The 27806-nt window shown below is 31.5% G+C and overlaps 3 protein-coding genes across 7 annotated transcripts; 2 read left to right on the forward strand and 1 right to left on the reverse strand.

Annotated features, from left to right (window-relative positions):
* Positions 1 to 98: 98 nt before the first annotated feature.
* Positions 99 to 9447, reverse strand: Got2 (glutamate oxaloacetate transaminase 2). 2 transcript variants are annotated; one of them, XM_076772008.1, is made up of 8 exons: positions 9055 to 9447; positions 2074 to 2230; positions 1834 to 1962; positions 1544 to 1765; positions 1323 to 1479; positions 1151 to 1249; positions 762 to 1078; positions 99 to 674 (listed from the first exon to the last, which is right to left on the reverse strand). In XM_076772008.1, the coding sequence occupies exons 2-8, from the start codon at positions 2206 to 2208 to the stop codon at positions 552 to 554; spliced, it is 1182 nt and encodes a 393-aa protein (XP_076628123.1). In that variant the 5' UTR covers positions 2209 to 2230; positions 9055 to 9447; the 3' UTR covers positions 99 to 551. The 2 variants fall into 2 exon arrangements, with proteins under 2 accessions (XP_076628123.1, XP_076628122.1); XM_076772007.1 differs by lacking the exon at positions 9055 to 9447 and adding an exon at positions 2691 to 2934.
* Positions 3722 to 11180, forward strand: Mfs18 (major facilitator superfamily transporter 18). The gene is made up of 8 exons (XM_076772009.1): positions 3722 to 4882; positions 4987 to 5333; positions 5421 to 5594; positions 10079 to 10211; positions 10327 to 10423; positions 10511 to 10676; positions 10746 to 10904; positions 10965 to 11180. The coding sequence occupies exons 1-8, from the start codon at positions 4821 to 4823 to the stop codon at positions 11102 to 11104; spliced, it is 1278 nt and encodes a 425-aa protein (XP_076628124.1). The 5' UTR covers positions 3722 to 4820; the 3' UTR covers positions 11105 to 11180.
* A 573-nt stretch (positions 11181 to 11753) lies between these two features.
* Positions 11754 to 27745, forward strand: LOC143344341 (uncharacterized). Of its 4 annotated transcripts, XR_013080097.1 has the most exons (10): positions 11755 to 12289; positions 14653 to 15145; positions 15352 to 15448; positions 15554 to 16269; positions 16337 to 16516; positions 17278 to 17540; positions 18153 to 18889; positions 20407 to 25107; positions 27054 to 27189; positions 27314 to 27745. XR_013080097.1 is itself a non-coding variant. In XM_076770320.1 (9 exons), the coding sequence occupies exons 1-9, from the start codon at positions 12243 to 12245 to the stop codon at positions 20469 to 20471; spliced, it is 2526 nt and encodes an 841-aa protein (XP_076626435.1). In that variant the 5' UTR covers positions 11754 to 12242; the 3' UTR covers positions 20472 to 25567. The 4 variants fall into 4 exon arrangements, 3 of the variants coding, with proteins under 3 accessions (XP_076626435.1, XP_076626433.1, XP_076626434.1); XM_076770320.1 differs by lacking the exons at positions 27054 to 27189; positions 27314 to 27745 and having other exon boundaries at positions 11754 to 12289; positions 15554 to 15727; positions 15800 to 16269; positions 20407 to 25567; XM_076770318.1 differs by lacking the exons at positions 27054 to 27189; positions 27314 to 27745 and having other exon boundaries at positions 20407 to 25567.
* The last annotated feature ends 61 nt before the right edge of the window (positions 27746 to 27806 follow it).

Raw genomic sequence — 27806 nt, forward strand, 5'->3', positions numbered from 1 at the left:
CTTGCATTTTACGGGCGTTTGACCGAGTCCGTCCGCCAACCTTTTCGGACCCAGCGAAATCGATTAAATTAGGATCGATATGTAATAAATTCAACTCATTATATAATTAAATCGTAACAGTTTTTACTGTGGTATTTAATACATCTCATATTTTTTATATGTCAATTGAGTAAATCTTCCTTTATAAAAACTTATAATGTGGCAACAATAAGTATCATGTTTCTTTACATCGGAATAGAATATATGGCAAAGAACGTTAATAATGTAAATATTATTGACTTTGCTAAGAGATCACTATAATTGTATTAAGCAGTTATTTCATACCAATTATAATTCATATATATGAATTAAAAACAATATTGTCTTTAATTTTGATGTTGGTAACTACACTGCCAGCAGTGCTTTTATAAAAATAGCATGCAAGATTAAATGCATCATATTGTATAAAGTTCATATTTGTATTCTAGTATTGTTTGTGTACTGGAGTGTATATTTGAACATTACAAGGCAAAAGGTGGTTCAACTCTTTAATCATTGGTAGAAATATGAAATTATTTTGTAACATCATGTATGGCATTTGCAAGGTATTCTACATTCTTTGATGTTACTCCAGCCATGGATATTCTGCCATCTTTTGTCAAGTAAATACTATAATTTTTCGTAAGTTTTTCTACCTGTAAAATGAATATTACTGTAAATGATTTTCAACGCATACTATTAGTTAACACGTAAAGGTCAGAAACAAAGGAAATTGTTTGTACCTCAGCAGGTTTAAGACCAGTATAACAAAACATTCCAATTTGTTCTGTAATGTGTGTCCAGTTGCGAGAGCTACCGATGTTTTTAAGATTATCGCTCAATTTTTGGCGTACAGAAATAATACGGTCGGCCATTCCCTTCACATCATGAAGCCACTGTTCTCTTAATTGGGAATCTCCTAATATTTCATTAACAATTCTAGCACCGTTAATAGGCGGATTAGAATACATTGGCCTAATCAAAATCTTTAATTGTGAAAGAGTCCTATCTCTTTCTTCCTGACTGGAATTGACCAATGTAAATGCACCAACGCGTTCACCTATTTAAAACTATATTAAAAATTTCCATTTCTCATAAACATTATTATTAAATGTTACATTTACATATTTACCATATAAACCCATATTTTTAGCATAAGACTGGGCTAAAGCAATTTTGTGCCCGTCTTTAAGAAATAATTTAACTGCCAAAGAATCTTTTTCTATGGATCCTAAAATTTTACATAAATGTTTTTAAACATATTAATTTAACTATTTTGTCATTCATTTTTTGTTCCATCCTACCTGAAGCAAACCCTTGATATGCCATATCAAAGAAAGGGAAAAGATTTTTTTTCTTTACTATTGTTGATAATTCTTTCCATTGTTCTGGTTTAGGATCAACTCCAGTAGGATTATGTGCACATGCATGGAGGAGAATAATGGATTTTTCTGGAATTTTCTATAAAAAATAATATTACGAATAGAACTTAGTATGTAATATTTTTCATATCAATATTACTTACAGATATGTCTTCTAATACACCCTGAAAATCTAATCCACAAGTTTTTGGATCATAATAGCGGTAGAACTTTACTGGAAGCCTAGCTAACTTAAATATGGGAGCATGGTTTCCCCATGTAGGTGTTGGCAAATATACTTCTTTATTGCCAGGGAAAAAATGTGATAAAAAGTTTGCTCCTACACAAAGTGAACCTGTACCAGAAATCCCTTGAATGGTAGCATTCTAAAAAATATTAGTTATGATTAACAAAAATAATTTTTCTATGTCATTGACAGATATATAATACATACCAAACCATTTGAAACTACATCATTACCATCTCCAAGTGCCAAATTAATACTATGCTTACAAAATTCAGCATTTCCTGCTATCGGTGAATATTCTTTATCCATTCCACTACTTCTAATTTTATCTTCTGCCTACAATGAATTTGGTACCATTACACAGACAATTCATTTATATTATATCATTGCTGAATATAACTTTTATTAAGTTACATATATTTTAATTAAACATAAATTTAATAATACCTTTCGAACACTTGGTAAAACAAATGGTTTACCATTATCATCTCTATAAGCACCAACTCCCAAATTAACTTTTTTAGGATTCTGATCTTTTTTAAATGCTTCAGTAATACCCAAAATTGCATCAGGTGGACCCATTTCTACATGGGACCACCAAGAACTATAATAAAATAGCTGTTTTAATATAACTATTGTACGACTTCCAAACAACTATATCAAAATTTCTATGTATGAAAAGCTTTCATTGTTTAGAGAAAATACCTTTATTTAACAAATTATTTGAACATATACACAATTATACATAGTAATGAAACAATACATATATATATATATACACTAAAAAGTATTATATACTTTGTGTAAAATGCACATATGAAAAGATACTGCACAGGTCAATGATAAAGTACCATGTGTATATTGATTGTCTTCATTAAAATATGATAATTTATTTTTTAATTAACAAATTATTGCAAAGTTCTTAACACTTTATGTTTCGTTTAACTGTACAATGAAATCACTCGTACTTTAATAATATATATACCCCGTTTTTAAATAATTGATATTTTATAACAATGCAAAGGTTAAAAGGTCACTTAATTACTTTTGAATATGAACCTTACCTCATTGATCTAACGGTATATAAGCTAACATTGCAATTGTTTTTATATAAGTTGCATACAGATAAAAGTGAAGTGAGTCTTGTGCTTTGTGACATTTTGTTAATAATGTGATAAAATATAGATCCAACGTTTCAATTCACTCTATCCAGCACTGGACGCAACTGCTGACGTTTGCTTCATCTATATGTGGTATAGTGACAATACGCTCATGCGCATATATAAAACCGTGCTGTGATGGCAATTTACTGTTTTGCCACATTTATCGCAAATTATACATCTCATAATTGATACGTGTCTTGTATTTTATTTTATATAATCATGTCATATCCCCTTCATTCGTATAAGTTACGTAAATTCATGTGAAATGTACACAATTCATTAGTGTGCGATTATAGCAAACAGCGGTTATCATATCGCATTTATTACATAGAAGTATTTATACATTATCAAATCAACCTTATCTATAATCTACTGTATGTAGTAATACTTAGTATGTAATCATGCATGAACTTTCTCGACTACCACCTCCATCTCATAAGTATAAAGATTAATATCTACAGAACCACATACAGCAAAAACAAGTCTTACAGTAAACATATATCATATATTTGTATTATTATTTTATACGTCTTTTTTACATATTTAGTTTATTGTTATGTATACAGCACGTACAGATTTATAATTGTTAATAACAAATACGTATTAAGTTTTCGTACGAATGAGACTGATCGTATGGTGATAATTGAAAGTCATCTTTGAAGAACGCGATTCCTGACGTAATAGACATTTATGTAGAACCGACGATGTAAAATATAGATTCCATCTTATATCGCGGTAGAATTGTATGTTTGTTATTTAAATAAAGCGAAAACCATAAGCACTGATCGTACTTGCAAGCGCTCTATAAGATGCAGATATATGCATTTAATGCGCCAATGGTATAATTTGTGTAATAAGGTAAAAGACTCAATTACTGTCATCTGAATGACCAATAAACAAATTTAAATGACTATGCAGAATGCTTTTGTTTAGTAGAATATTTCCTGCGACCTGTTGCTGTTACAGACAATTTAAGTTAAAGATAAAATGTGGGTACGTAAAATTGTGTACATGTAACTGCAACAGGAACTTATTGATAGATGATATTCAACATATATTAATAAATACGATCAAATATTGTTAGTTACTTTTAAAGGCTTTAATTCGTGAAATAATTTTTTAACGGATGTTCTTTTGTCGGGTTCTCGATCATTTACGACATTTTGTTTTATTTCGGCTTATTTGATGGTTAACGAACAAGAAGTTTGGTCATGTGATGAACTGTTTACTCAAATCCACTATATCTTTATTTTGAACGAACAATATGTTTATTTTGAACAAATCGTATAAAGTCATAACGAATGTAATAGCCTGTTACAGAAATTATTCAAATTTAAATGAATTTCATCTATATATGCTTGTATGTACAATGTAAGAACATGTACATGTGTTGTCGTATTTTTTGTCTATTGATATTTAACACTTAATGTAAAATTTTATATTACTCGTAACTTAAAAACGAATTTAGTTTGCAAACTAGTAAAAGATTCTTTAATTTGTTTTGGCACAAAGAATTTTCATGTTTCAGTCTGTCCTATCCTTTTAAGAATCTTGTACATACATCGCCGTAGAGACAACTTCATGTTATTCACTATGAGTCTTCTCTAAAGTTTCCGAATTATGCATCTTTATTGCAATTGTATGTAGAAAAAATGAAATTAATAATCGAGTGACTCGAATTATATTACATTCGAGCGAATAAAGCAGATATACGGTTGAATATAATATGGCACTTAAAATGAATTTAACAGTCAATTGTGTTTGTTTAACTCATGATGATACAATACACTTTCGCAAAGTCATTGACAAACATACGAACGCAGTTTGTTATAAACAATTTGTTGAAATTATTGATGATTCGAATTTGTAAATTCATAGTAGCGCGGAAAATCCGCGATAATCAAGCTTATAGTATATGACTTTTGATATAATTTTGTATTAATCGTTATTAATTAACAACTTTAAGACTAACATATTTCAAACACATGGAAACAGTGATAATTTTTTACGAACGTAACAACACGACGAGAAATGCAAATGCAAATACCTTTAGGTTTAATGCAAAATGAAAAAACCAATTCATCTTGGTCAAGGTAATTATTGTATCCTAACAACTTATGTAAAATTTACGAAAGAATTTTCCAATACTATATACAAAATTGAATAATATAGATAAGAAATGTAAAATATGTTTCAGGAAGGAAAGGCAGAAATGGTTCTTATCTTTATTATGTGGCACTTGTCTAATATATGCTACAAGAACATGTGTTCCTTTATTGATGCCAATTATAAGTAAAGAGAAACAATGGTCCAAACCAGATTCTGGAGTAATATTATCCAGCTTTTTCTGGGGTTATACGCTAACACAAGTTGCTAGTGGTTATATTAGCGATAGGATCGGAGGACAAAAAGTATTATTGATATCAGCCTTTGGATGGTCTATGACGACATTCTTTATGCCAGAAATTGTAGAATTCTTTTCAAAAAGTGATACGTCCCTATTATTAGTAGCCACAGTAAGAACAATAAATGGAGCATTTCAAGGTAGTTTTATGAAATTAGTCAATTAAATAATCTAAGGTAAATATGTGAAAAAATGTTTTTCATATGCATAAAATTTATGTATTACAGGAATGCATTTTCCTAGTATGATTAGTTTGATAAGTCAACGATTGCATGAAACAGAAAGAGCCTCATTCTTTAGTTTATTGACATCAGGGTCTGCTCTTGGTACATTACTCACAGGATCTTTAGGTTCCTACCTATTGGAAAATTATGATTGGATGACAGTTTTCCAAACTTTAGGTAATTAAATATACAGTTAAATATCATATTTATATTAATATTAACATAATATCTAATATACAAAATTTAGGATAATGTAGTAAATTAAATAACATACACAGAGTAATTATTTTATCATGATCTCTTTAAATCTGTGTATTGCTTTTGGCAATAAGAGAAGGTCTTACTATATCAATGAATACCAGTGATGTCTCTGGATGAAGCTCTTTATGTAGGACTATTCATAATGTGTTACTAACTCTTTCTTCTCTAATGGTTCCACATGACATCCTATAATATTTATTCTTTTTCAATTAATTTTCTTCTAATTGTATTTCGTAATTCCATTGTACTAATATTTTTCAGTAAAATATCTTTTTTTTTTATTCAAATAAATAATTCAGACTACATTTTACAAGTTATAATAAATTTAAAACAATACTAACGCACATTTTATGGGCTGTCTTTTGTTATAATACACATTACAGTATGTTTTGATGGCTACTCTACAATTTGCTAGAAAGTATAGAGTTTTGTTTGAATAATTTCCAATCTATTGTGTATTTCTTTTTATACAGATGTCGAAAGTCATTGTATTGCATATTTAATCCATGATACATGTTTCTAAAAATAAGTATATGATAGGTTTAAGTCAAAAGACTCATTTATTATAACTCGAGAAATAAAACTTAAGACCGTTAACTCGCGTAAACTAGTTGGCGCGATCGTAAAAATGGATGTAGTGGTAGATAAAACACAAATCCAATGTGAAGTTTTAATGTATGTACACACATACAAGACGATTGTAAATTTTCTTCAGTCGTACCGATGTCGCGTCGTTTAAATCGAAGAGCGGCCCGAGTGATTTATGTTTATACGACATATTTTCTCGTTTCGAGCTCTAAATTTACTTTCGGAAGAATGGACATATAATTAAATATTAAGTTCTATACAGTAACGGGAAATAAGAGTGTTTGATGTACTTAATCGTGCTATATGATATAAAACCTTGATTAACGTTCAGTATACATTCCTACCCATTGTTTAACGAGGCTCTTTTAATCTTACGTACATCAGGTAAGAACGCAAACATAAACAACATTGTCGATATTTTTCAATCATTCCTAACTACTTTATTATGTACTTTCAATTTTTCATCCAGGGAAGTGCTTCTTTTGCATTTTAAATATATTTCCATTTTAACTATTTTTCCAAACATTATGAATGAAAATGCAGAAAATGTATTCGGGGAAAAGTTCGGGGAATTGCTAGAGTTGCCTCATTTCAAAAATTAACGTTTTATTAAACAGCGTTAAACTTATTAGGCGCTATATTATATACCAAATATACAGGTATCGCGTTTAGACTGTTAACCAGGTGAAAATCTTAAAAGCGAACCTAAGGTTCGTAATTTCGATACCTGGCGACGAAATGGTTATAGAAAAGTTCTGAAAGGACTATTGTAAGATACTTATAATACACTTATTGTCAGATGGGAAAGCGTAATGGCCGCGAGGATACAAACTACCTAAAACCTACCCTCAATAGTTGTTACCGTTACTATACAGGATGTTCGGCCATCTCTGGGAAAAATTTTAATGGGAGATTCTAGAGGCCAAAATAATACGAAAATCAAGAATATCAATTTCTTGACTGAGGCTTCGTTAAAAAGTTATTAAAAAATTAAATTAAAAAATTTCAAATCGTTCTAAAAAAATTATTTTCGGTTGCGAGGATCAATTACAATCATTTTTGGTGAATAGACATACCCCTGAAATCCTACCCATTTTCTAGAAAAAAATTCGAGAAGGTGTGATATTTTTCGACAAAATTAAAAAATTTCGAATCGTTCTAAAAAAATTATTTTCGATTGCGGGGAACAATTATAATCATTTTTGGTCAATACACATACCCTCGAAATCCTATTCAGTTTCGAGAAAAAAATTCCTTACCGAAAATATCATTTCTGGCCAGAAATGCTTCCTTAAAATTTCATGCGAATCTTTAAAACGTCATAACTTCTGAACGGATTGGACGATTTTAATGTTTAAAAAAGCAAACTACGCGTATTTTGATGGAGAATATGTGCAAATCGCAAAAATATTCGAAAAGTTGGTCCTTGACCCCGCAAAATGAGAAAAACCCCATAAAAATGGTCCAATTTTCAAACAGCCATAACTTCTGCAATATTGAATATATTTCAATGAAACTTTTTTCTAAAGTAGAGCTCATGGGTAGCTACAAAAAAGTATTAGACAACTTTTCTGTAGGACGTCAAACAAAATTACTAAAAATGAAAAACGAATTTTTAAGAAAAATCGACAGGGGGTAGGTGCCTAAATTTTTCGGCGAAAAAAAATTTTTTCAAATCGTTCTGAAAAAATTGTTTTCGGTTGCGGGGGTCAATTACAATTATTTTTGGTGAATAGACATACCCCCGAAATCTTACACACTTTCGAGAAAAAAATTCCGAGGTGTGAAATTTTCGACAAAATTAAAAAATTTAAAATCATTCTGGAAAAATTATTTTCGGTTTTGGGGATTAATTACAGTCATTTTTGGTGAATAGACATATCCCCGAAATCCTGCGCATTTTCGAGAAAAAAAAATTCAGTACGGGCGGAACTTTAAACGTTAATAACTTTTTAACGAAGCCTCTATCAACAAATTGGTATTCTTGATTTTCGTTCTATTTTGATCTCCAGAGTCCCCCATTAAAATTTTTCCCAGGGGTGGCCGAACACCCTGTATAGTGTGTCCGTTTTGTCTGGAAACGTGTAAATATTCTAAAACCTATGCATGATACGGAAAAATGTTTCAAACAAATATTGCATGATATAATCACATATCGTAATTATAGATATGTGGCAACAAAATTATACAAAAATATGTCTGACCTCTTGATTCCTAACACTCGTGTGTGCTATTCGTATTCATAATTTCCTTATTGACAGATACTGAAATTACGAAATTTAAATCTAGCTTTAAGAGTGTACATATCTGGTTACATGTACCAATCCTACACTTTGTTTTAATTTTAATGTATCATTAAAGAGTCCATGTATATCATAAAAAAACCGTGTCGGCGACCAATCATTTAAAATCGTCGCAGTATCTCTTCAAAGGTCGCGATAAACGCGTACGGTCGCTTTAATGAAATATAATCGTCGATTATCATGAGCGATTAATTTCAATTAGCAACTGATCAAGTACTCGCCAGTTATTTTAATCGCGGAACGCTTTTCATTTTACAATATTTTTACAGAACACTTATATGTATATTCTTTTGTGGCTATTTGGGTTTTTAACGATTAATTATTAATGCTGAAATGCATTTAATTGTTTAAAACAAAATCAAAATAAATGTATATGCATAAAAATGATAAAAATCAGTTAAAAATTTAAGCAACTTTTCAAAAATAGTTTGTAAACCATTGTTATAAAGATTAATATCGTACGACGATATATTTGTGGGACTTACCGTCAAGGCTCACACACGCTTAAACATTCTAAAAAACTTTAGTCCAATGCATAATCCATTTCTTTGTCTCCGAATCTTCACCTTTGCTTGAAATATTGTATTTTGTATTCATTCCCTTTCTTCGTTTAATAACATCACTTACGTCAGAGACGTTACGAAGTCCACTTTCATTTGAAAAGTTACTCGATACATCATCGAGCGATAGTTTGCCTTCATTTTCACTTTTTGTATTTGTAAAATATATTATTTTATTTGTTTAAAAAGAATCTATTGACTAACTCATAAACTGACACAATTATTGCTTTAGAAACGTAAATAACTAGCTTTGAAATAATAAAGTTACTTGGACGGTGCACGATGAAGTACGGATGTTCCCTCATGCAATAATACTGACCGATCCGTGTCCCCTTCTTTTACACTTCGATATGCATTTGTTTCGGGACTCGTTTGCTTTAGGTCATTATAAGACTTTGTCACCTTGACAACGTCGGGATTAGCATAATTATTTTAAATTCACTGAGTCACCGAACTGCAAAAACGAAATATCTCGTGACTCGTACGCCAATGTATTAACAGTAGCATATGACAGAATAGTACAAAAATAAATATACGTCTTTTCACATTTGTTGCATATAAGATATATCAGTGTTTCTCAAACATAGTCTTCACATCTTATCAATTTTCGAATGATCTTTCATATCGAAACAAGCATGACTATTTTTTAAATCCTTCCCAGGAAACTAGACTTCGGATAGATAGCACGAAATTTATAGGAAATTAACAGAAAATATAATAATTTATATTCAAATATACATGCACGTATGTTAATAATTTTAAGTCTCACAAAAATATTTAACTTTGTACACTCTCATTATTTATTTATTTAATTAAATACATATTTCTTTCCATATGCAATGTTACAAATAATTGTAATGCATTATAATGTGATTAACTATTAACATACAATTTGTAAGTAAATCAAGTTATGTACATATTTTTATTATTAACAAGTTTATTGATATAGGCGGTTTGAGTTTGATGTGGACACTCTTCTTAAGCTACCATACTCTCCCATTTAAGGAAAGAGCAGCTTCTACTAAATTAACTACTAACTATACTTTACCTTGGTTGAAGCTCCTGAAAAAGCCTCCATTCTGGTAATCATTATGCATGGTGTTAACTTGAATTAATTGTCAATAAATCACAACATTTCTTATATAAATATTGCAATACAAAAGATACATGTACTTCATTTATAACTATAAATTTCAGGTCATGTGTAATAGGCCATGCTTGTCAAAATAATTGTTTTTTTGTATTATTATCATGGATGCCAACATATTTTCATGATACATTTCCTGAAGTAAAGGTAAATGATTCATTGATAATTGTTCTAATATTTCAGTAAGGATTCTGTTTAATCATATAAACTATGATATGTGTTCATATTATTTAGAGCTGGGTTGTAAATATGGTACCATGGTTGTCAATGTTACCTTGTACAGTTTTGGGCAAAGCTCTTTCTGAGAAAATAATAAAAGCAGGGTATTCTGTCACAGTGACACGTAAAATAATTGAAACAATATGTTTTGTTACTGAAATAATAAGTCTACTATTTCTAGGTATGCATATGATAATGTAAAAAAATTTAATTTATTATTATTTAAAAAATTAATTGAAAATCATTTCAGCAAAAGTGGAAACATTTCAAGGTGCAATAATTTGCCTTGCATTTATAATCGGTGGTTCAGGTTTCCATAATAATGCAATTGCTGTAAATCCTTCAGACCTTGCACCAAAACATTCTGGCAGTGTATTTGGATTAATGAATACTGTTGGTGCTATACCTGGTATGCATACAGTATTGATATCTTTTTATTCTAGAAAAAAAAATTATTATATCATTTTAGGATTCCTTGGAGTGTACTTTGCAGGACATATTCTACATGTAACACACAGCTGGCCTGTTATTTTTATATTTATTGCTGTAATTGACACAATAGGATGCATAATATATTTACTATTTGGTTCTGGTCAAGCAATTATATAAAATATCAGATTAAATTTGTTGTATAATATATTTATTATTTGGTTCTGTTCAATTATATAAAATGATATTGAATAAATTTGTTGTTGTTTTCAGTTTCCTGTAAGTAAATTTTCGCTCTACAATCCATTGTGTAGGTTACATAAATTTTAATAGTAGAGAAATGTATTGAATCATTGCGTCAACACTGCGAGAAGTTTCGAGAATAATCAGTTTCGTCGTTTCCTCGTATCTCGAATAGTTCGTTAATGAAATTTCTAAAACTCTGAGTATCAGTGTTGTATTCGTTCACTTAATTGATTATTTTTATCACGAAAGTTGTAAAAATAATATCAATAAAGCGAATAGAAAAATATTAACATCGATTCAAAGTAAAGTTATATTTAACAATGAAGTTAATAGTTGATTTTCATAAACGTGATATCTTTGTAGTTACCTACTGTACGTGATAGTGAAAGATAATTGGTTGGGAAAGCTTTAAATGATTATTCTCTACCAATCATTATGTAGTATCATCGGATGCAACTTCAAGTATATACGACAAATGTTAAGAGTGCTCTTTCAATTGATAACGAATTAAAGAATAGCCAATACGGATGCTGATAGTCTACGATCGTCGCTTACATGAGATAGTTGCCTTATCGTAGATCGGAGCGAATACCCGATGCCTTTTTTAACGCGAGCATGTGAACGGACCTCGAGACTCGAATTTTCGATTCGAAGCATCTAGTGAGAGTTAACATACGCAGCAGGGATAATTACGGAGGTGCAATTTTAGTTTCGACTAAAAGATCGTGTGCTTGTTTACGCGAGATTTTTTATGAACGCGTGGTTCGTTCGTCAGCGCTCGTCGTTTCACCGATCGTTCGGTCGCGCCTGCCTTTCTTGCCTGCTGCCGCGAATGTGGATACTTCACGGTGCGCTGTGCTGCTGCTGCCGCCGCCGCTGTGCGTTTAATGTGCTCAACACGGCTGATCATCCTCGGATTCTGACGAGATTTGCACATTCGTAAACGGTTTGGAATTGGTTCGTTATTGTGCCAGGCCCCGCAGTGATTGTCACTTGATAGCAACACCCGAGGCGCCAAAGCTGTCCGCATCGGCGCTTTCTTCAGCCCAAGTGGTATCAATGTTGTCTGGCAATGGTGTGTAAGGAGAACGTGGTATCATGGTTTGGGAATCTGTCCAGGTAATAGAAATATTATCAGTTCCTTTCCCGATTATTGCCACACATTACTTTCTTCGTGATAAAATATTTAATAATTCCAACATTCCCGACTCGCTGTTACGTTTTTCACCGTGACCTCCTCATCCTTCTTACCAAATTTCGAACTAACCAAAAAGAACATCCCATTACGATCTTATCTTAACTTTTTGTGTCAGAAACAGCCGTGCGTGTATTAATAATTTGAAAATTATACAGATACTGATTTATATTTATATTTAATTTAGTTTATCACTGACACGTGATTATTTTATTTGTTGTACGGGAATACCATGTATGGTAGCAAGTATGTTTGCAAATTCTTATATATTTGAAATACAACAGTGAATTGATAAACGTATTTGTATATTTTTTTGTTTAGAGATAGGAAAATATTACATATACATTATTGTTATTTAAAGTAATATCATTGCTATTCACAATTCTTGTTATAAATTTATTTTATTAAAATATTAAAATATACATTTTGGAAGACTTGTGAAATGAATATTCATATTCTTTGTAAACTATTACATTTTTCATTGTGACCGTCTTATCCTTCTTACAAATTTTGATCTAACCAAAAAGAGCATTCCACTATAATATTATCTGGATTCTTTTTGTCAGAAATAATTGTGCATATGTTCATAATTTTGAATCTATATAGATATACATGTTGATATTTAAATTACCTTATCACAGTTGCATAATTACTTTATTTATTATATGAGAGTACCACGTATGGTAGCCAAGCATGTTTGATCATAAGTCCTTATACAACTGTGAATTGATAAACATATTTGTATGTTTCTTTAAAGGTATTAAACTATGAGATATACACTGTTGTTATTTATGGCAATATCGATGCTATTTACTATTTTTATTATAAATTCATTTTATCAGAACAATAAGTATATTTTAAAAAATTTTTTAAATAATTACAATTGAAGTAAGATGTACATATGTTTTAATAACTATAATGATTTTAATAATTCTATTATATTCCTGAAATAAGTGACACAACTAAAAATTTGTCAATATGGACCATATATTTTTATTGTACCCACTATGTTTCTAAATATATTTTATGGGATATGCTAACTTTAATTTTGATTAATTATTTATCAGATATTTCCATAGATATTGGTAATAAATGTCATGTCACTGATTTTAATTTACGATGGAATGAGAACCAAGCTAACTTATAGAGATATGTTTATGTTTATTTCCATATTTTTAGTAGCTATCAAATTGGTTATAAAATAAATCATTTTCTGTACAATAGTACAAGACTTTATCATACTAAATACAAGGATTTAGGATACTAAAAGTCAGTAATAAGAAAAATCTTGAATTATATCAGGAACCACTTTTGTTGAATATACTAAAAGCCAGATCAAATATAAAGTTTATGAACTTGATATATTATTTTATTTTGTGTTTCTTATATTATGTGCCTTGTATATTTAGTTATAAATATAGTTCATTTAGACTCACTAATTGCAACAATGTAATGGAGCTGTTCAGTAATTAATTTTGTCATTTGTGTATTATAACTGTGTAATGATTCTACTCAGAGCACATAAAGAAAATTTTATAGATCAATTCTGTTGTTTCTCCATCTTAACCCATTTATAACTTGTGTTCTATATATAGTCCACCTTTAAAAAATATTCATAGAAAATTACTCAGTACTGCATCTGTACATAAAAGAGTTTGTGGGTAAAGTAATCTGTATTATTTATTTCATTTTAGTTACCATCTATTGTACTTTTTATAAAGTCTTAAGTTTTTGCTTGAAACATAAATGGGTTAAATTGAAAATGATGTTTAAATTTAGCGTTTATCACTAATATATATGGGTTTACTTGATATATAATTGATAAAAATTTTGCTTCATTTATTTTATATCTTCAAGTGCACAATAAATTGAACATAACAAATGTATAGGGAAATTTTAAATGATGAAGGTGACATTGAGATCTTTACAAGTAAAGAACTTGCAAAAAATAACATTTTAAATGCATATATTATTAGCTATATATGTGAAACTCTTATATAAAATGATATTAATACAAGATCATAGAAATATTGTGTCAGTGTTTATGTAGAAAATTGATTGGATATATTAATGCAATTTCATATAATTATTATTGTTGGTATTGAATATAATCATAAGCATCGTTAAACAAAAATATTAATTTTAGTTATATTGCTTTATCATTATTTTTTGTAAAAATATATGTTTATTTCATTCTAGAAACATTTATTTAAAAGTTTGTAGAATAAAAAAGAATATTTTTATAATGTATTCTGTATTTATGATATAAATTTTTATGTATGTGCAGTTATAAACGTATCGATGTCATGTGCACGTTATTAAATATGTGCCTGCCATTTGAAATTCGATACCTTGGCACTTGTGTTGAGGATATTGGTAAGCGGGATTACAATGACCTTCGTGATACGGAACATCATGCAAATAGTGCCTCTGATCTTGCTGAGCTGACAACCTTAGGGGTGGCAGATAAACGCACACGAAAGAAACTTGCTCTCTATATGGCATTATTAGATTCTTGTAACTATGCATGTGCTGTAATCTTGTACAAGAATCTGTCAAATTTTGACTATCAAGAGATCTCGAACCTATTAAATGGGACCACCTTCACCCCGGATGACCAACTTTTAGAAGAACTACTCTTATTGTACACAATGGCTTTAAATCACCCGGCGTTTACATATGAGCAGAAAAGTGTCTTTGGTAACATTTATATAAAACTTCAAGAAGAGGAAGCTCGTTTGAATCTCTCAAAGTCAAATTCATCCTACAAACAGACACAAGTATATACAAATTCTTATGTTAATTGTACTTATTCTATACAATGAATGACACAGTTCTTTAATTATTTTTAATTAAAAATGATTATAAATGAAATATGTTACCATTACTTTAGTTAAACATTATAATTTATGTTATTTATACGTATATTATACATAATATTAATTAATAAATTTTTCATTTATTTCATTAATATATCTACATACAGGGTTGCACGCCATGTATGAATACAAATGAAAGGTTAATGGATAACGAAATGCAGGGTAGTTGTTTGATGGCACCTCCTACGATGCAGACTTACCATGGTAATTTATGTTTTACATATGATACACAGATAATGGGTTATCTTATATATTAGATGTATGTATAGATTAATATGTGTTAATATATTTCTTTTATATTATTTATAGGAGAGATGGCAATGAGAAATAATACCATGATAACTGGAGTTCCCCCTGGTCTTTCCATGCCTCCACCTGGATTATGTTTATCAGCACCAGAGCAAATGCCAATAGGATCAGGCGGTGGAACGCCGTACCTTCATCTTGGATTCTCATCAGTAAATCACATGCCACCATGGACAGGTCAGGTTATGATGGGGAATCAACTGATGTATCACACTAGCGATATGTTGGCTTATCCACCTTCCCCCTTAGTCAGCCGTCAATCGTCGCCATCCCAGTCTCGATCTCCTAGCCGCAGCAATTCCCCAATGGGTCGCAGGAATAACACAATGCCGCGTACTTCGTCACAAGTGACTCAATCTACTTCAAACACCTTAACAACGTCAACGAGTGCCTCTAACAGTCAGACAAGCATCGCCAGTTCAAATGCCAATTCTCTTCCACCACTTCCTGCACTTGGTACGAGCAGGAGTCATCCTGGTCAACCTCCATTGCTTCCATCACGCTCTGTTCCTTTACCTATCAGCAGTTCCACAACTTTCTCGCGGCATAATAGCATAGAGAATACTCCTTCTACCTTAATTCCGGCAGCACCACAATCTAAACAACCACCGCCACCACCACGATTGCGGTCTTCAACTTCTGGTGACTCTTTACGAGAAACACTAGGGAAGGAGATGCCAAATTTCAAAGGCAATTTGCAGAATTTCTCACTCGACGAGGTAAGATAGTGATATCATATAATACATAATGAAAATAATTACATCACATATTGCATGCCGAGTACAGATTCGGAGGATGAGCGATGAAGATTTAAGGGAAATAGGATTAACACCAAATGCAGTGGGGCAACTACGAAGTATAGTTAAGAGTCAAACAACTAATGGTTTAAATCAAATTAGTAATGACAAAAAATTGGACAATACTACTAGCACGACTCATGCAGTTGTTGATTCGCTTGAAAACGAGGTAATTATGCGCAATGTATTTTTAAAATCAGTGTTTCTCAAACATCATTTTTTCACTGATCCTCTAAATAAAAGAAAATGTTTGGTAGACCTTTTAATAAAATTAAATTCTTATTTTTAGTATAATATAAAATTATTTTTTTTTTTTTTTTAGGAAATATATTTGTTTTAACTAATTTTATTCAATTTAAATAATTCCATAGTTTTACCTTAAACGTTGTTTATTAAAACAGCGCAGAAAAATAAATATAACTAATGGATTTTCTTAGAATTTATTTAAAACTATAAAATAATAAATTTTGTTTTAATCAAAGAATTCTCATTATTTGACTTCCAGGTTAAAATATCTCATTATAAATAAGAAATTCAATCAAATTTACTGTATTACTTTTTACAGAAGCAGAATGAAATGGTAATGGTTGATAATGATATGGATGATGTTATTTTTCATAAATTAAGCAGGGGGTTGTGCTTATTAAACACGAAACTATGTCAGTTTTTTGTTTTGCACCAACAGAATGTGAAAAATCAGTGTGTCGTGGAGCAATCATTAATAGTATTTGAGTAAAAAATTCAGAAAGAAAATTTTGTTGTGCTCTAAAAGTCTCCGCGTTAATAAGAATAAAATATTACGGGAAGCATTTTTCTCATTTCGCGATATAATACGTCTTTTTTCCTATGAGCTTGCAGAGTCCAGTTTGAGAAATGCTGCTCTGAATATTATAAAGTTAAAAAATTGTACGTTAAACAATTATTATGTAGGCTATACCGGGGATGGAGATGTTAAATGATAATGGAAATCAAAGCAGTAAGTCAATGCCATTACAGGAACAGCATCCAGCGATGCATCATCATCATAATCATGCAGCTACTCCTAATTTACGGCGATATCCTAATATGCCACCATTAGATCCTGCACAAATACAAATGTATCCTGCACCGCCACCGATGTATGCTGCACAGAACGCACCGTGTTATGCCTGTCTTACGTTACCAGTTGCTGGGGTACAAAATCGATATCCAAGGTAAGAAAAAACCAAGTGAACACTTAAGAGTGTAGTTAAGCCTCAGAATTTTAAATATCGATTTTTCTTTAACCTTACCTTTCTAGGAAATGAATAATTGTAACTACTTGAAATTTGCACAGTTTATTGTTCCGTGTACAGAAAACGTCTTACTAAAATTTCATTAAAAAATACTTAGTGCATACTTTGATCGATAAAGTTACATTGGTCAAAAGTAAAACCGTATTTACTTCGAGCGAAAGGAACGGACATTTCATATCTTGCAGTATCTATTTGCATGCTGTTCAAAATTAAATGTTTAATGTTTTTAAATAAAACATTTTTATTTTTTTTTTAATTTTGAGGCTTGACTACCTCTATAACACGATTCGTGCTAACCAATTTTCGGTATTTTTCCGTTTACGTGGATCGTATGTGCCCTATGTTCTGATAATTGTATTGTCCACTACGTGATTTTATAAAATATTTTATGAAAATATTACGTCGAATAACAAAACTATTGAACGGCGTGAACAGCAAGTTCAGAGTGGGGAGTATGCGACCCACACGGTATTGAAAGTGTTAATAATATTTGTTAAAGTATAATTAATATATAATTTTGAAACATTGCAGGTGCAATGCTCAACATGTATATTGTTTGACGCAATTTCAAGCCTTGAGGTTAGACCCTGAGAGCAGTAGGCATTGTTCACAAAGCAGTAGTTCCGACAGTACTGGTAGCAGATCTCCACCAGAAACACCTCCAGCTGCACCGTGGGTGAGCGGAAACGAGAGCAACGCACCGCCAGTTACTGATCATCTTAACTCTGCATCGGTACATTCTACGAGCGCAGTGTCGCATCCAGCACCTCAACAGCCTATACAATCGGTTCCGGAAAGGCAACGTACCAGAAGAAATCAGGCGCACGTAATGCGTCATAAAAATCAAATGGTGAACGGCGGTGGAGCACCGAATTTATCGCAGTGTGTTTCTTTTCCTGCACCACCGACGCAGTCGCAGGTCACGTATCTGCCGCACGGTCATTTTTCAACTCTGAGACCGAGCAGTGGTATTTATTCTAACTTCTCACATGGACCGTATGCAAGGCCAGCTTATCCGACCACGTATCAACCGAACGGTGAAATGATGTACCAGTATCCTGGACATCCATCTTCAGGGGGAACACCTCCACCGCCGCCAAATGCTGCCGCAACACCAGTACAAGCACCATACATGCCACCAACTCCGGTTGTTACGTACGCACCAGCTGCCGTCCCACCAACGAAAATTTCGTGTTATAATTGTGGCAGTAGCAATCACCTCGCAGTCGATTGTAAAGATCAAACAATGGAGGACCTTACCAAAAAAGGTAATTTTTTACTTTTATCTTTCATTTGCAGCGACCGATTGCACTTTTATCCTCAGCTTCATTTTTCATTGTATATTAGGCCAAAAATAATGTGTACAGACATTTAAGACGTTCACTCTGAATTGAACTATGTGTTGTGCGAGAAATTTTTATATACAGGAATTGCTGGATTTCAAGAGAAGCATCGCCTAGTGTATATACTTTTTTTCGTTTGTAGAGTCGACCTTTCATTAAAATCATATAACTTTTATATATAACAATTTGCATAATTGACAAATTATTCAAGGTGATCGTGTAAAGTGTCTCACCAGGTATTTAATAGAAAATATTTTTTTTCGAATTACTTCCATAATATCCTCATCAAGCAAGGTGAGTGTACCTAGTAGTTGACTATTCAAGATAGCATTATCATGAAGAGTTATGTTATCTTTTCCAGTTATTATGAAATGGTCACATTAAAATTTATAAAACCATGTACCAACTGTTCCCTTATCATCTAACGAGGTTGGAATTTTCTAGATGCGCGATATGCAATCATGTTGAATTTTTTGCGAAAACTTTAAAATGTTTCAGTAGTTGACAAATGCTAAAATCGAAACTTCTGATATTTGATTCCGTTATGATTCAATAGTTGAGCTCTTACACTGTTAGAAAAAAAAGTAAAAATAGTAAGCAATATTGTAGCATTAAAAAACAAATTGTTTATTTCGATATGTAAGATTATAAATAATACTACATGGCTGCTTAAATGTTCTTTTATTATAAATACGATCGTTGGAGTTTTTATTTTCACCTTTTTTTTTCTAGAAGTGTCAATTAATACATGGTCAACTATTAGTACTTTTACCTTAATTGATTTTAAGTGTTCGCTCATATATTTATGTAATTAATATCGTTTAAATTAATTTTGTCTGTAAAGTATTGCTAAAAAGAGATAGTAGTTTAATGTTTTTAATCGATTATTTTACGCCATTTTTACATACTTGTATACAGGGTGTTCGGCCATCCCTGAGAAAAATTTTAATGGAAGATTCTAGAGGTCAAAATAAGACCAAAATCAAGAATATCAATTTCTCGATTGAGGCTTCGTTAAAAAGTTATTAAAAAATTAAATTAAAAAATTTCAAATTATTCTGAAAAAATTATTTTTGGTTGCGGGGGTTAATTACAAACATTTTTGGTGAATAGACATACCCCCGAAATCCTGTGCATTTTCAAGAAAAAAATTCAGTACGGGCAGAACTTTAAACGTTAATAACTTTTTAACGAAGCCTCCGTCAACAAATTGGTATTCTTCATTTTCGTCTTATTTTGGCCTCTAGAATCTCCCATTAAAATTTTTCCCAGGGGTGGCTGAACACCCTGTATATGTATAATTATAGAAAAATATTAATACATTATATAACATACGCCTGCATGTGAACGTACGGTGATCGTTTTTCGTTTGCGATTGGAATCAAATGAGAATATTTCAATTTATATTCCTTTTTTTGAATAATAAATACTTTGAATTACAGCTCAGTATCGCCTAGACTACAGCATAATGAAACAACCTGGAGAGTGCCCAAGTTCTGACAAGTGATCCCCTGCCACGGACCACCCAGCAATTTATCATTATCATCACTACCATAATTACTGTTACCATCACTGTCATTATCATTCCCATTGCCACTATTACCATGACCCCACTACAGCAATACAACCTAAGGACCGTTCAAAAGATGACTGCTATCGCTCCTTGTGCAAGTTTTCGGTGATTTTTTTAGACATCCCTTATATTCAGGACGACGATTTTTTAACAGAGGATGTTTCGCGATTCACGGTACCAGGTATACTTTTTACAAGATCTTATTTATGATAGTAATTATTGTTAATTATGATTGTAAAAAGATGTAGCGTCGTGTACAAAGGGAAAACAACTAAAAGAAGCATAACGCAGAATCCACTGTTCTCATCTATCTGATGTTAGAATACATTTTGAACGATTTGTGTTAGGCATTGACTCGCGTCTTTCCAACGATACCTAATGGGCTACTTACCTCCCTACGCCATTTCTCCCTATTTCTCTAATAACTAGCCATAAATGAAATGCAAAGAAAATGAAAACAACGCATTGTGCTCTGATTAGGTAAAAACTACCACGTTTGACTATATTTATCATTGATACCTTTACTTCTACTAGTATGTCTACTACCACTATTACTACTATTACTATTAAACTATTACTATTACTTCTATTATCGCTACTGCGCCACGACGTTTTTATGTATATATATTTTCTCAATTCTTACGTGCGCGATGTTTGAGCGAATGTAAAAAAAAAAGAAAAAAAAATAAGGTGAGGACGATTCAAATGAAAAATATAGCGCGGAAGAATGAAGAGTGAATGTACACACGAAAGATAGAGTGAAAGAAAGAAAGAAAGAAAGGAAGGAAGAAAGAATGAGAGAACAACAAACCATAAGTGTTCGATCATCTAGCTGCCGTTGCGCTCCTGTGTGTATAAAACTACGAATATACACCGCTCACCACTCATTTATTAATTTATGGATAGTTAGCTAAGTAACAATAACTCTCATCCTATTTATATAAATAGTCACGCAATCACGTGCAACTTAAGCAATTTTATACGACTTTTATTGATCGCCCGTCTTTTTTAAGTGTAAGCAGTACGTTACATGCGTTTAGAATCTTCTTAGTGGTTTAATGAAAAAAATACAAGAATAATAATTCTTCGAATATGTGCTAGCGTTTAAGTGTGAGTGAAGTGGCAATCTACGTTACGCGCTCGCCTTGTCAACAAGTCGTTACTACATTTAAACCAGTTTTTGATTAAAACCACCATTAGCGAGTGTTAATATTATTCTATTAGAGTGCATAATTTGGCAAATTTTTGACTAGCCCCTGTAACTACGATGGTTTGTACTTTTTACTTGTAAGGCTCTCATACTATGCACCTGATCTATGTGAAGTAGGTCTTAGATACCTAATAGTAAGGAATGAAAAGCTATAAAAGTGGACGAGAGTGAATATGTGTGACTTTGAATACGTATGCATTTAAAAAACTTCCCTTCGATAATTTCTTGATATAAAGAGTTTCTCAGGTGTTTCTTTTGGGTTAGTATTGAGTTCTTTTTTTGGCAGCTAGTCAGTAGCCACAAGAGAAATTTTTTGGAGTAAATTAATGTGTTAGTGTCAGTGTCTTGCAAGGATGAAAGTTTGACTTTTAAGATTTAAAATCAGGCTCGCTGATTTTATTATACTTACAATATAAATTCGCTACAATGATATTATTTTTCATAGATTATTTTTTATACGCGAAAGATGTTTCTTAAATGTTTTCTAAACAACGTTTTATCTTTCAAACTCCAAAGAAAGCCAAAAAATAATTATTTATCAATTAATTACCAAATCATGTATAGATTAACAAAAATTTAATAAGAAAAAGTCGTAGATCAGTTTTAAATTGTTACAATTTAAGACTCTATTGGTATATGTTAGTCAAACTTTTGTCAACGGTTTGTAAGAAATGTAGTATCGTAATTACATTAGCCTGGTTCAGTATCTAGGTAACATTTAGTGAAAGTGCCATTTTTGTGTCAATACCTAGTGTCTTTATACCGGTCTACGAAAAAAAAAGCAAAGGTTGACATTTATCTTGCTGTTACCATTAGTGAATAATAATTTTTTTTTTTTTTTTTCAAACTACCTGAGAAAAGTTTCGATGTGGCTGTGACCGATGAGAAGTTCGTGAAATTTATATTAAAGTTCCGTAAACGAGAACACCTATTTAACTTCATGATAAAAATAAATTTGTTGGCATTCGCGAGCACTCTGTCTTCGAATTAGTGTTCGTAATAAGTGGCAGAGTTCGCCTAAATAAAGTTTACAAAAAAAAAGCCTCGTTTATAACGCGTCAGGAATGTAGATGTGTTGCTTGACAAGAGCGAAAAAATAACAATGGTTTCATGAATTTTTACGTGCTTCAATTATGAAACAAAGGAGTCTGACTTTATGGCATGTATGACATAGTAAAAATGTTATAATTGCCTCGATCGTATTATTCATGATAAAAAAAAAAACAAAATTCCGGAGCAAAACATCAAGATTTTGGTTTGCGGGTAAATTTGCTTTTCGAAGTTTAAAAATATTGTTCGGTTATTTCTCGATGTAATTTTCGATAATTTTATATATATTATACAAAAGAAATACATTATCTTGCCAAGCAGTAACAAATCATTGTTGACCAAGTAATATCGTGATATTGTAATCACGGTTAATCGTGTTATCAAAAGCAATAGTAATTATTAAAACGCGCCACTTTATTGCTGTTTACTGACTTGTTGACACTGACGGTGAAAAGAGAACTATATTTCGCTATAGTATCATTGGCAATAAAATAAACGCGATGTTTCTTGTCTTAACTATTAAGCAATATTTCCTAGAGTAACTTCAATATAGGTTTTTTCAGCGAAATATTATTGTATAGTATTAATGTTGTAAGCAGCAATAAGGCAGTTCTATATTTTCGTTGCTGATTAGCAATTGTATATAAATGAAAGTCGTGTAATATGGCTTTAGCAATAATGTCATATCTAATGACATAATACCTTATAGAAATGTTATTTAACGAATAATTCTGTTCTAACGAATTTGAAGTGACGAATTATGGTTTTTATTGCATCAATTTACATTCATTTCATTGCATTTCATAAATTTAATGACTTTCTTTAACGCGATTCGATATTTAGTGGGAATGTACTTTTCAAATTTATGATCTTATCGTATTCTTTTAATAATTTTATTATTAATATGGTTTTTTTAACTATTGTTATACAAAACACATGAGAAATCTATTTTCATTGATTAGCAGCATTGCAAAAGTGCTTTCAGCTGGAATTGAGACTCCTTTGTTTAGCAAATACAGTTCGCATTTAAGCTATCGAAAATAAATTGATGACAGAGAAGAAAGAACAGCGATAAGAAAATTGTATTTTATGCAATTGATATGTTGCGTTATTATAAAGTTCGAAAAAAAAGTTCAAATGCTCTTGATCAAATCAGTATTATACCTAAAAGAATCAAAAAGTCAAAGAACCATATCACTTGAACGGAAGCCGTAGAACAGGAATGTGAGAGATTAATAGTAGTAAAATAATTATAATGAAATGATAATATTGATATTAATTATAGTAATAATGGTAACAATAATATTATATATTCGTCATAAAATAGAGATGTAAAATTTCCAGAAAGATTTGAGAATCATGTGAATGAAATACATTCGGAAAATGTTAGCCATTGGTAAAAAAAAAAAGAAAAGAGAAGAAATCGGTGTTATTATAGACACATTTTTAACGTGTAACCTTGGTTGTTTTCATAATTGTTATTTCATAATGCAATTATTAGTTCTAGTAATAATTGTTTCTGTTTCTAATCTCCATTAGCACTAGTAGCTACTGCTCTTTAAGTGTTCCTATTCTCGCTTTAATTAGAACCGATTGTCCCGCGTCTCTGTTTACGTCTCTGTATGAATCGATCGAGATATCAAATTCAAATAAAAATAATGATAAAATTTTCAAGATTTAATTATTAAAAGAAATTTTATTCTTTTCGGCTCGTTCGAATCTGATACAAAGTATAATCGGTGTCGCGATGAAACTTAACGATGTTGTTAATAAAACTTTCTCGATATTTTTACATCTCTAATGCTAACGACCGAGATCGTGTCTCGAGGGAAAGAAAAGAAAAGAAAAAAAAACGAAATTATAAAATCGCGAAGAAAGCACAGAATGTAAGAGAGAGAGAGAGAAAGAAAGAAAGAGAGTGTAAGAGAGAGAGAAAGAGAGCTAGAGCTACGGTGTATCTCCTTTTTCCCCAAAACGTTTTTGGACATACAGGGGTGTAATTGGGCAGCGATTAGGATTGTACAGAAAACGTTAACAGTAAACAACGGAACGAAATGTCTTAACGAAATACACGCATACAGACGCATCCGATGTGCGAAATGGAACACGCAGATATACATGCATACGCAGCCACTTATCGAGATACCGTCGGCATAGTGACTTAAAAGCGCTTACAATTACGATATACATTTGCTGCGTTTCGCGAGTTGAGCTCGCTTTACAGTAATAAACGTTTACACGAGGCGACCGTCAATTCGAAAGAGGCTTGCCCGATAAATTGCGACTCACGAGGACAATACCTGCTTTGGGGTGAGAAAGAAAAAAAAAAATACTATATAAAAATGATAAAAAAAAAAGAAAAAAAAAAGAAAAAAAAGTAACACGGAACGCAAGTCGCGATAAACTACGGGGCGAGTTGCTATTTCGAACAAAACAGAAAAGGAAAGAGAGTATATCGTTTCTAGATGGAAATTTTCAATAGCGAATCAAGGTGTGGGAGAGCGTGCGAAAAGACGGTTAATGTATGAGTGTCACTACGATTATTCTCAAGTAAGAATAGAAACAAAAAATCCAAAAAAATTTTTAGAATGCATTTTGTGCGAAATGAAATTCATTCGGTTTTTTGTAGACGGTCACTTGTGGCGAGAGTATTCGGGATCTTTCGTCGCGACGACGAAATAGCGTGTTATATCGTGGCACGGAAAATGTAACAGGACAAAACAAAAGAAAAAGAAAAAATGCGAAAACGACAAAAAAAAAAAATACGAAATATGTACGACAGTTTGTGCTACTTTACGTCATGTACATACATACGAGACGGTGCGCAAGGAAAATGTATGTATGATACACGAGTATGTATGAGTGACAGCGTGGTAGGGGAAAGAAGAAAGATTTACATACAAATATGTGATGTGTATATACACACTATATATATATAAATATATTATATATTATATATATATATTGTATATTATATATCATATTATATACATAATATATATATCATATATACATATATATTTATATCATATATATATATATTATACGAAAATATTGAGATATATTTGTAAATTCTGTTATCTGAATGCATTATAAATATTTTAACCTCCTGTAATGAAATATTTAATAAAAAACGTTACCAACCAAATCGTCTACAGTTTTCGTCGGTGTGTTTAGGACATGTGCGTTTTACGGGAATGTACTTTTTTTTTCTTACGTGCGATAGTACGAAAAAAAAGCTGCAAATGCACACATCTTTCCAGAGTAATTGTGATTACTTTAAGATATTGTTGATGTTGTTATCAGGGTTTACGGATCTGTAAATTTTATGTACAGTGACATTTTGTCCTATTTTTGTTAAAGTATTGTACGCTATTCTTTTATATAAATTTATATATATACGTCGCAGAAATTCTATGTAGTATTAAGAAGCTCTATGGAGGAGTTTAAAGGGACTGAAACTTTTTCATAGACTTAACGGGAAGGTCTAGTAGGTTGCATCTGCCGGGCCATCGATAGATATTATTATATATTATTTGCTGTAAACAAAAATTATAATAATTTTGTATTAGCAAACACGAATTGTATTGTACGAAATAAGTTAAATGTATTTTCTGATGTGGATTAAACTAATCGAATTCTCCGTATAGTAATTGCCAATTAACGAACAACTCCACTTCATTTTTATAAATCACTGTCTATCTGCTGCTTTGTAAAACTCTTTTCTCGCATCTTCTTGTGTGCACATAATTGGTGGTGGTAGGTTCAGTATCGTTATGATTTTTTCAAACTCGTATTTTGTTATTTTGTACATTATTTTAGTAGCATTAGAATATTAGCAAGGGACAGCGTAAACGTATCAATTTTTATCATAAAATTTCATTAATAAGTATTATCGAATCGAGTATAGTGAGTGCAATCGATCCACAAGACTTCCGTTATGTAAGACCGTGCATGTATGGTACAAAGTAAGCAACACAGATACCGCATTATGGGTCCATATGGAATAGATTCTCCAATCTTATGCACACATTTTAATAATTGGATACGATGCATGCATGTCTGCTTTCTTTTTTTTTTTTAATCAACGTCGTTAACAAAATGTTACGAAAATTCATGAATATTTTTAGTGAAAAATTTCGTTATACAGATTTTAGTTTATCGATCTAAATATACGTTAAATTTAACGCATCTCATACTTTGAATTTGTAATGACTATCAGTAGTTAAGATCATAATGAAAATAATTTGTTTCAGCTGTATGCCTTATCGACATCTGTACGGATGTGGTATGGTGTATTCGAGGAAGTTCGTTAAGTTATAATTATACAAGGCGCTGCATACAACCGTAAAGTGCAAGGTACAATGCTAACAAAAAGGCTGGAATGGAAGGGTAATGAATTTATTTTATTTTAAGGTATATGCAAAATTAAACGGTCGAAGATATAATTTTATTTATCTTCGTTTGCTATTTGCAAACACAAATGAAACTGTTCATATGTTTCTCAAACTGTAAGTTTCAGAATTAGGCGTATTCTTGGATCGTGATAGGAAATGGGACAGTAATCGCTACAATGCAGTGGAGCATACGATTGAAGTATAATATCGCCGAGTCTGGAATCGTTCTATCCGTTATCGAAGTAAAATTTATTTCTCGAGGAATAGTCTTCGTTTCCAGGTGCTTTTATGTTTTCTTTTCGAATGATATGTATTTACAACGCACGTGCTTAGAAAGTAAATATAAAACTTGTTCAATTCTCAACATTCTCTTCATCGATCGAGCGTGGAAATCGTGTAGCGAGTTGCAGATTAGTCGATGATTTTTGTTATAAGAGTTATAAAGTATCTCATAAAAACTATGTTCTCCTGTTTGAGTCATTCTCTGTCGGGATTCCGAGGCAGTCAGACGTGTATCGAGACATTTGACATATCTTTTCCTCGGTTTTGCTCTATTTGTTCCTTTCTCTGCTTCCATTCGTCCGTTCTTTTATTGTCCGCACTATACTAGTT

The sequence above is a fragment of the Colletes latitarsis genome, chromosome 8 (genome assembly GCF_051014445.1).
Source record: "Colletes latitarsis isolate SP2378_abdomen chromosome 8, iyColLati1, whole genome shotgun sequence".
In the NCBI taxonomy this organism is placed as follows: Eukaryota; Metazoa; Arthropoda; class Insecta; order Hymenoptera; family Colletidae; genus Colletes; species Colletes latitarsis.

Excerpts from the sequence above, each read along its gene's own strand:
- Got2 (XM_076772007.1), bottom strand. The coding sequence starts at position 2,785 with ATGTCACAAAGCACAAGACTCACTTCACTTTTATCTGTATGCAACTTA. Across the intron at positions 2,231-2,690 it reads TATACCGTTAGATCAATGAG|TTCTTGGTGGTCCCATGTAG; the intron begins GTAAGGTTCATA and ends ATTTTATTATAG. Across the intron at positions 1,766-1,833 it reads ATGTAGTTTCAAATGGTTTG|AATGCTACCATTCAAGGGAT; the intron begins GTATGTATTATA and ends AATATTTTTTAG.
- Mfs18 (XM_076772009.1), top strand. The coding sequence starts at position 4,821 with ATGCAAATGCAAATACCTTTAGGTTTAATGCAAAATGAAAAAACCAAT. Across the intron at positions 4,883-4,986 it reads ACCAATTCATCTTGGTCAAG|GAAGGAAAGGCAGAAATGGT; the intron begins GTAATTATTGTA and ends AATATGTTTCAG. Across the intron at positions 10,212-10,326 it reads CTGAAAAAGCCTCCATTCTG|GTCATGTGTAATAGGCCATG; the intron begins GTAATCATTATG and ends TATAAATTTCAG.
- LOC143344341 (XM_076770318.1), top strand. The coding sequence starts at position 12,243 with ATGGTGTGTAAGGAGAACGTGGTATCATGGTTTGGGAATCTGTCCAG. Across the intron at positions 12,290-14,652 it reads TGGTTTGGGAATCTGTCCAG|TTATAAACGTATCGATGTCA; the intron begins GTAATAGAAATA and ends ATGTATGTGCAG. Across the intron at positions 17,541-18,152 it reads GTACAAAATCGATATCCAAG|GTGCAATGCTCAACATGTAT; the intron begins GTAAGAAAAAAC and ends GAAACATTGCAG.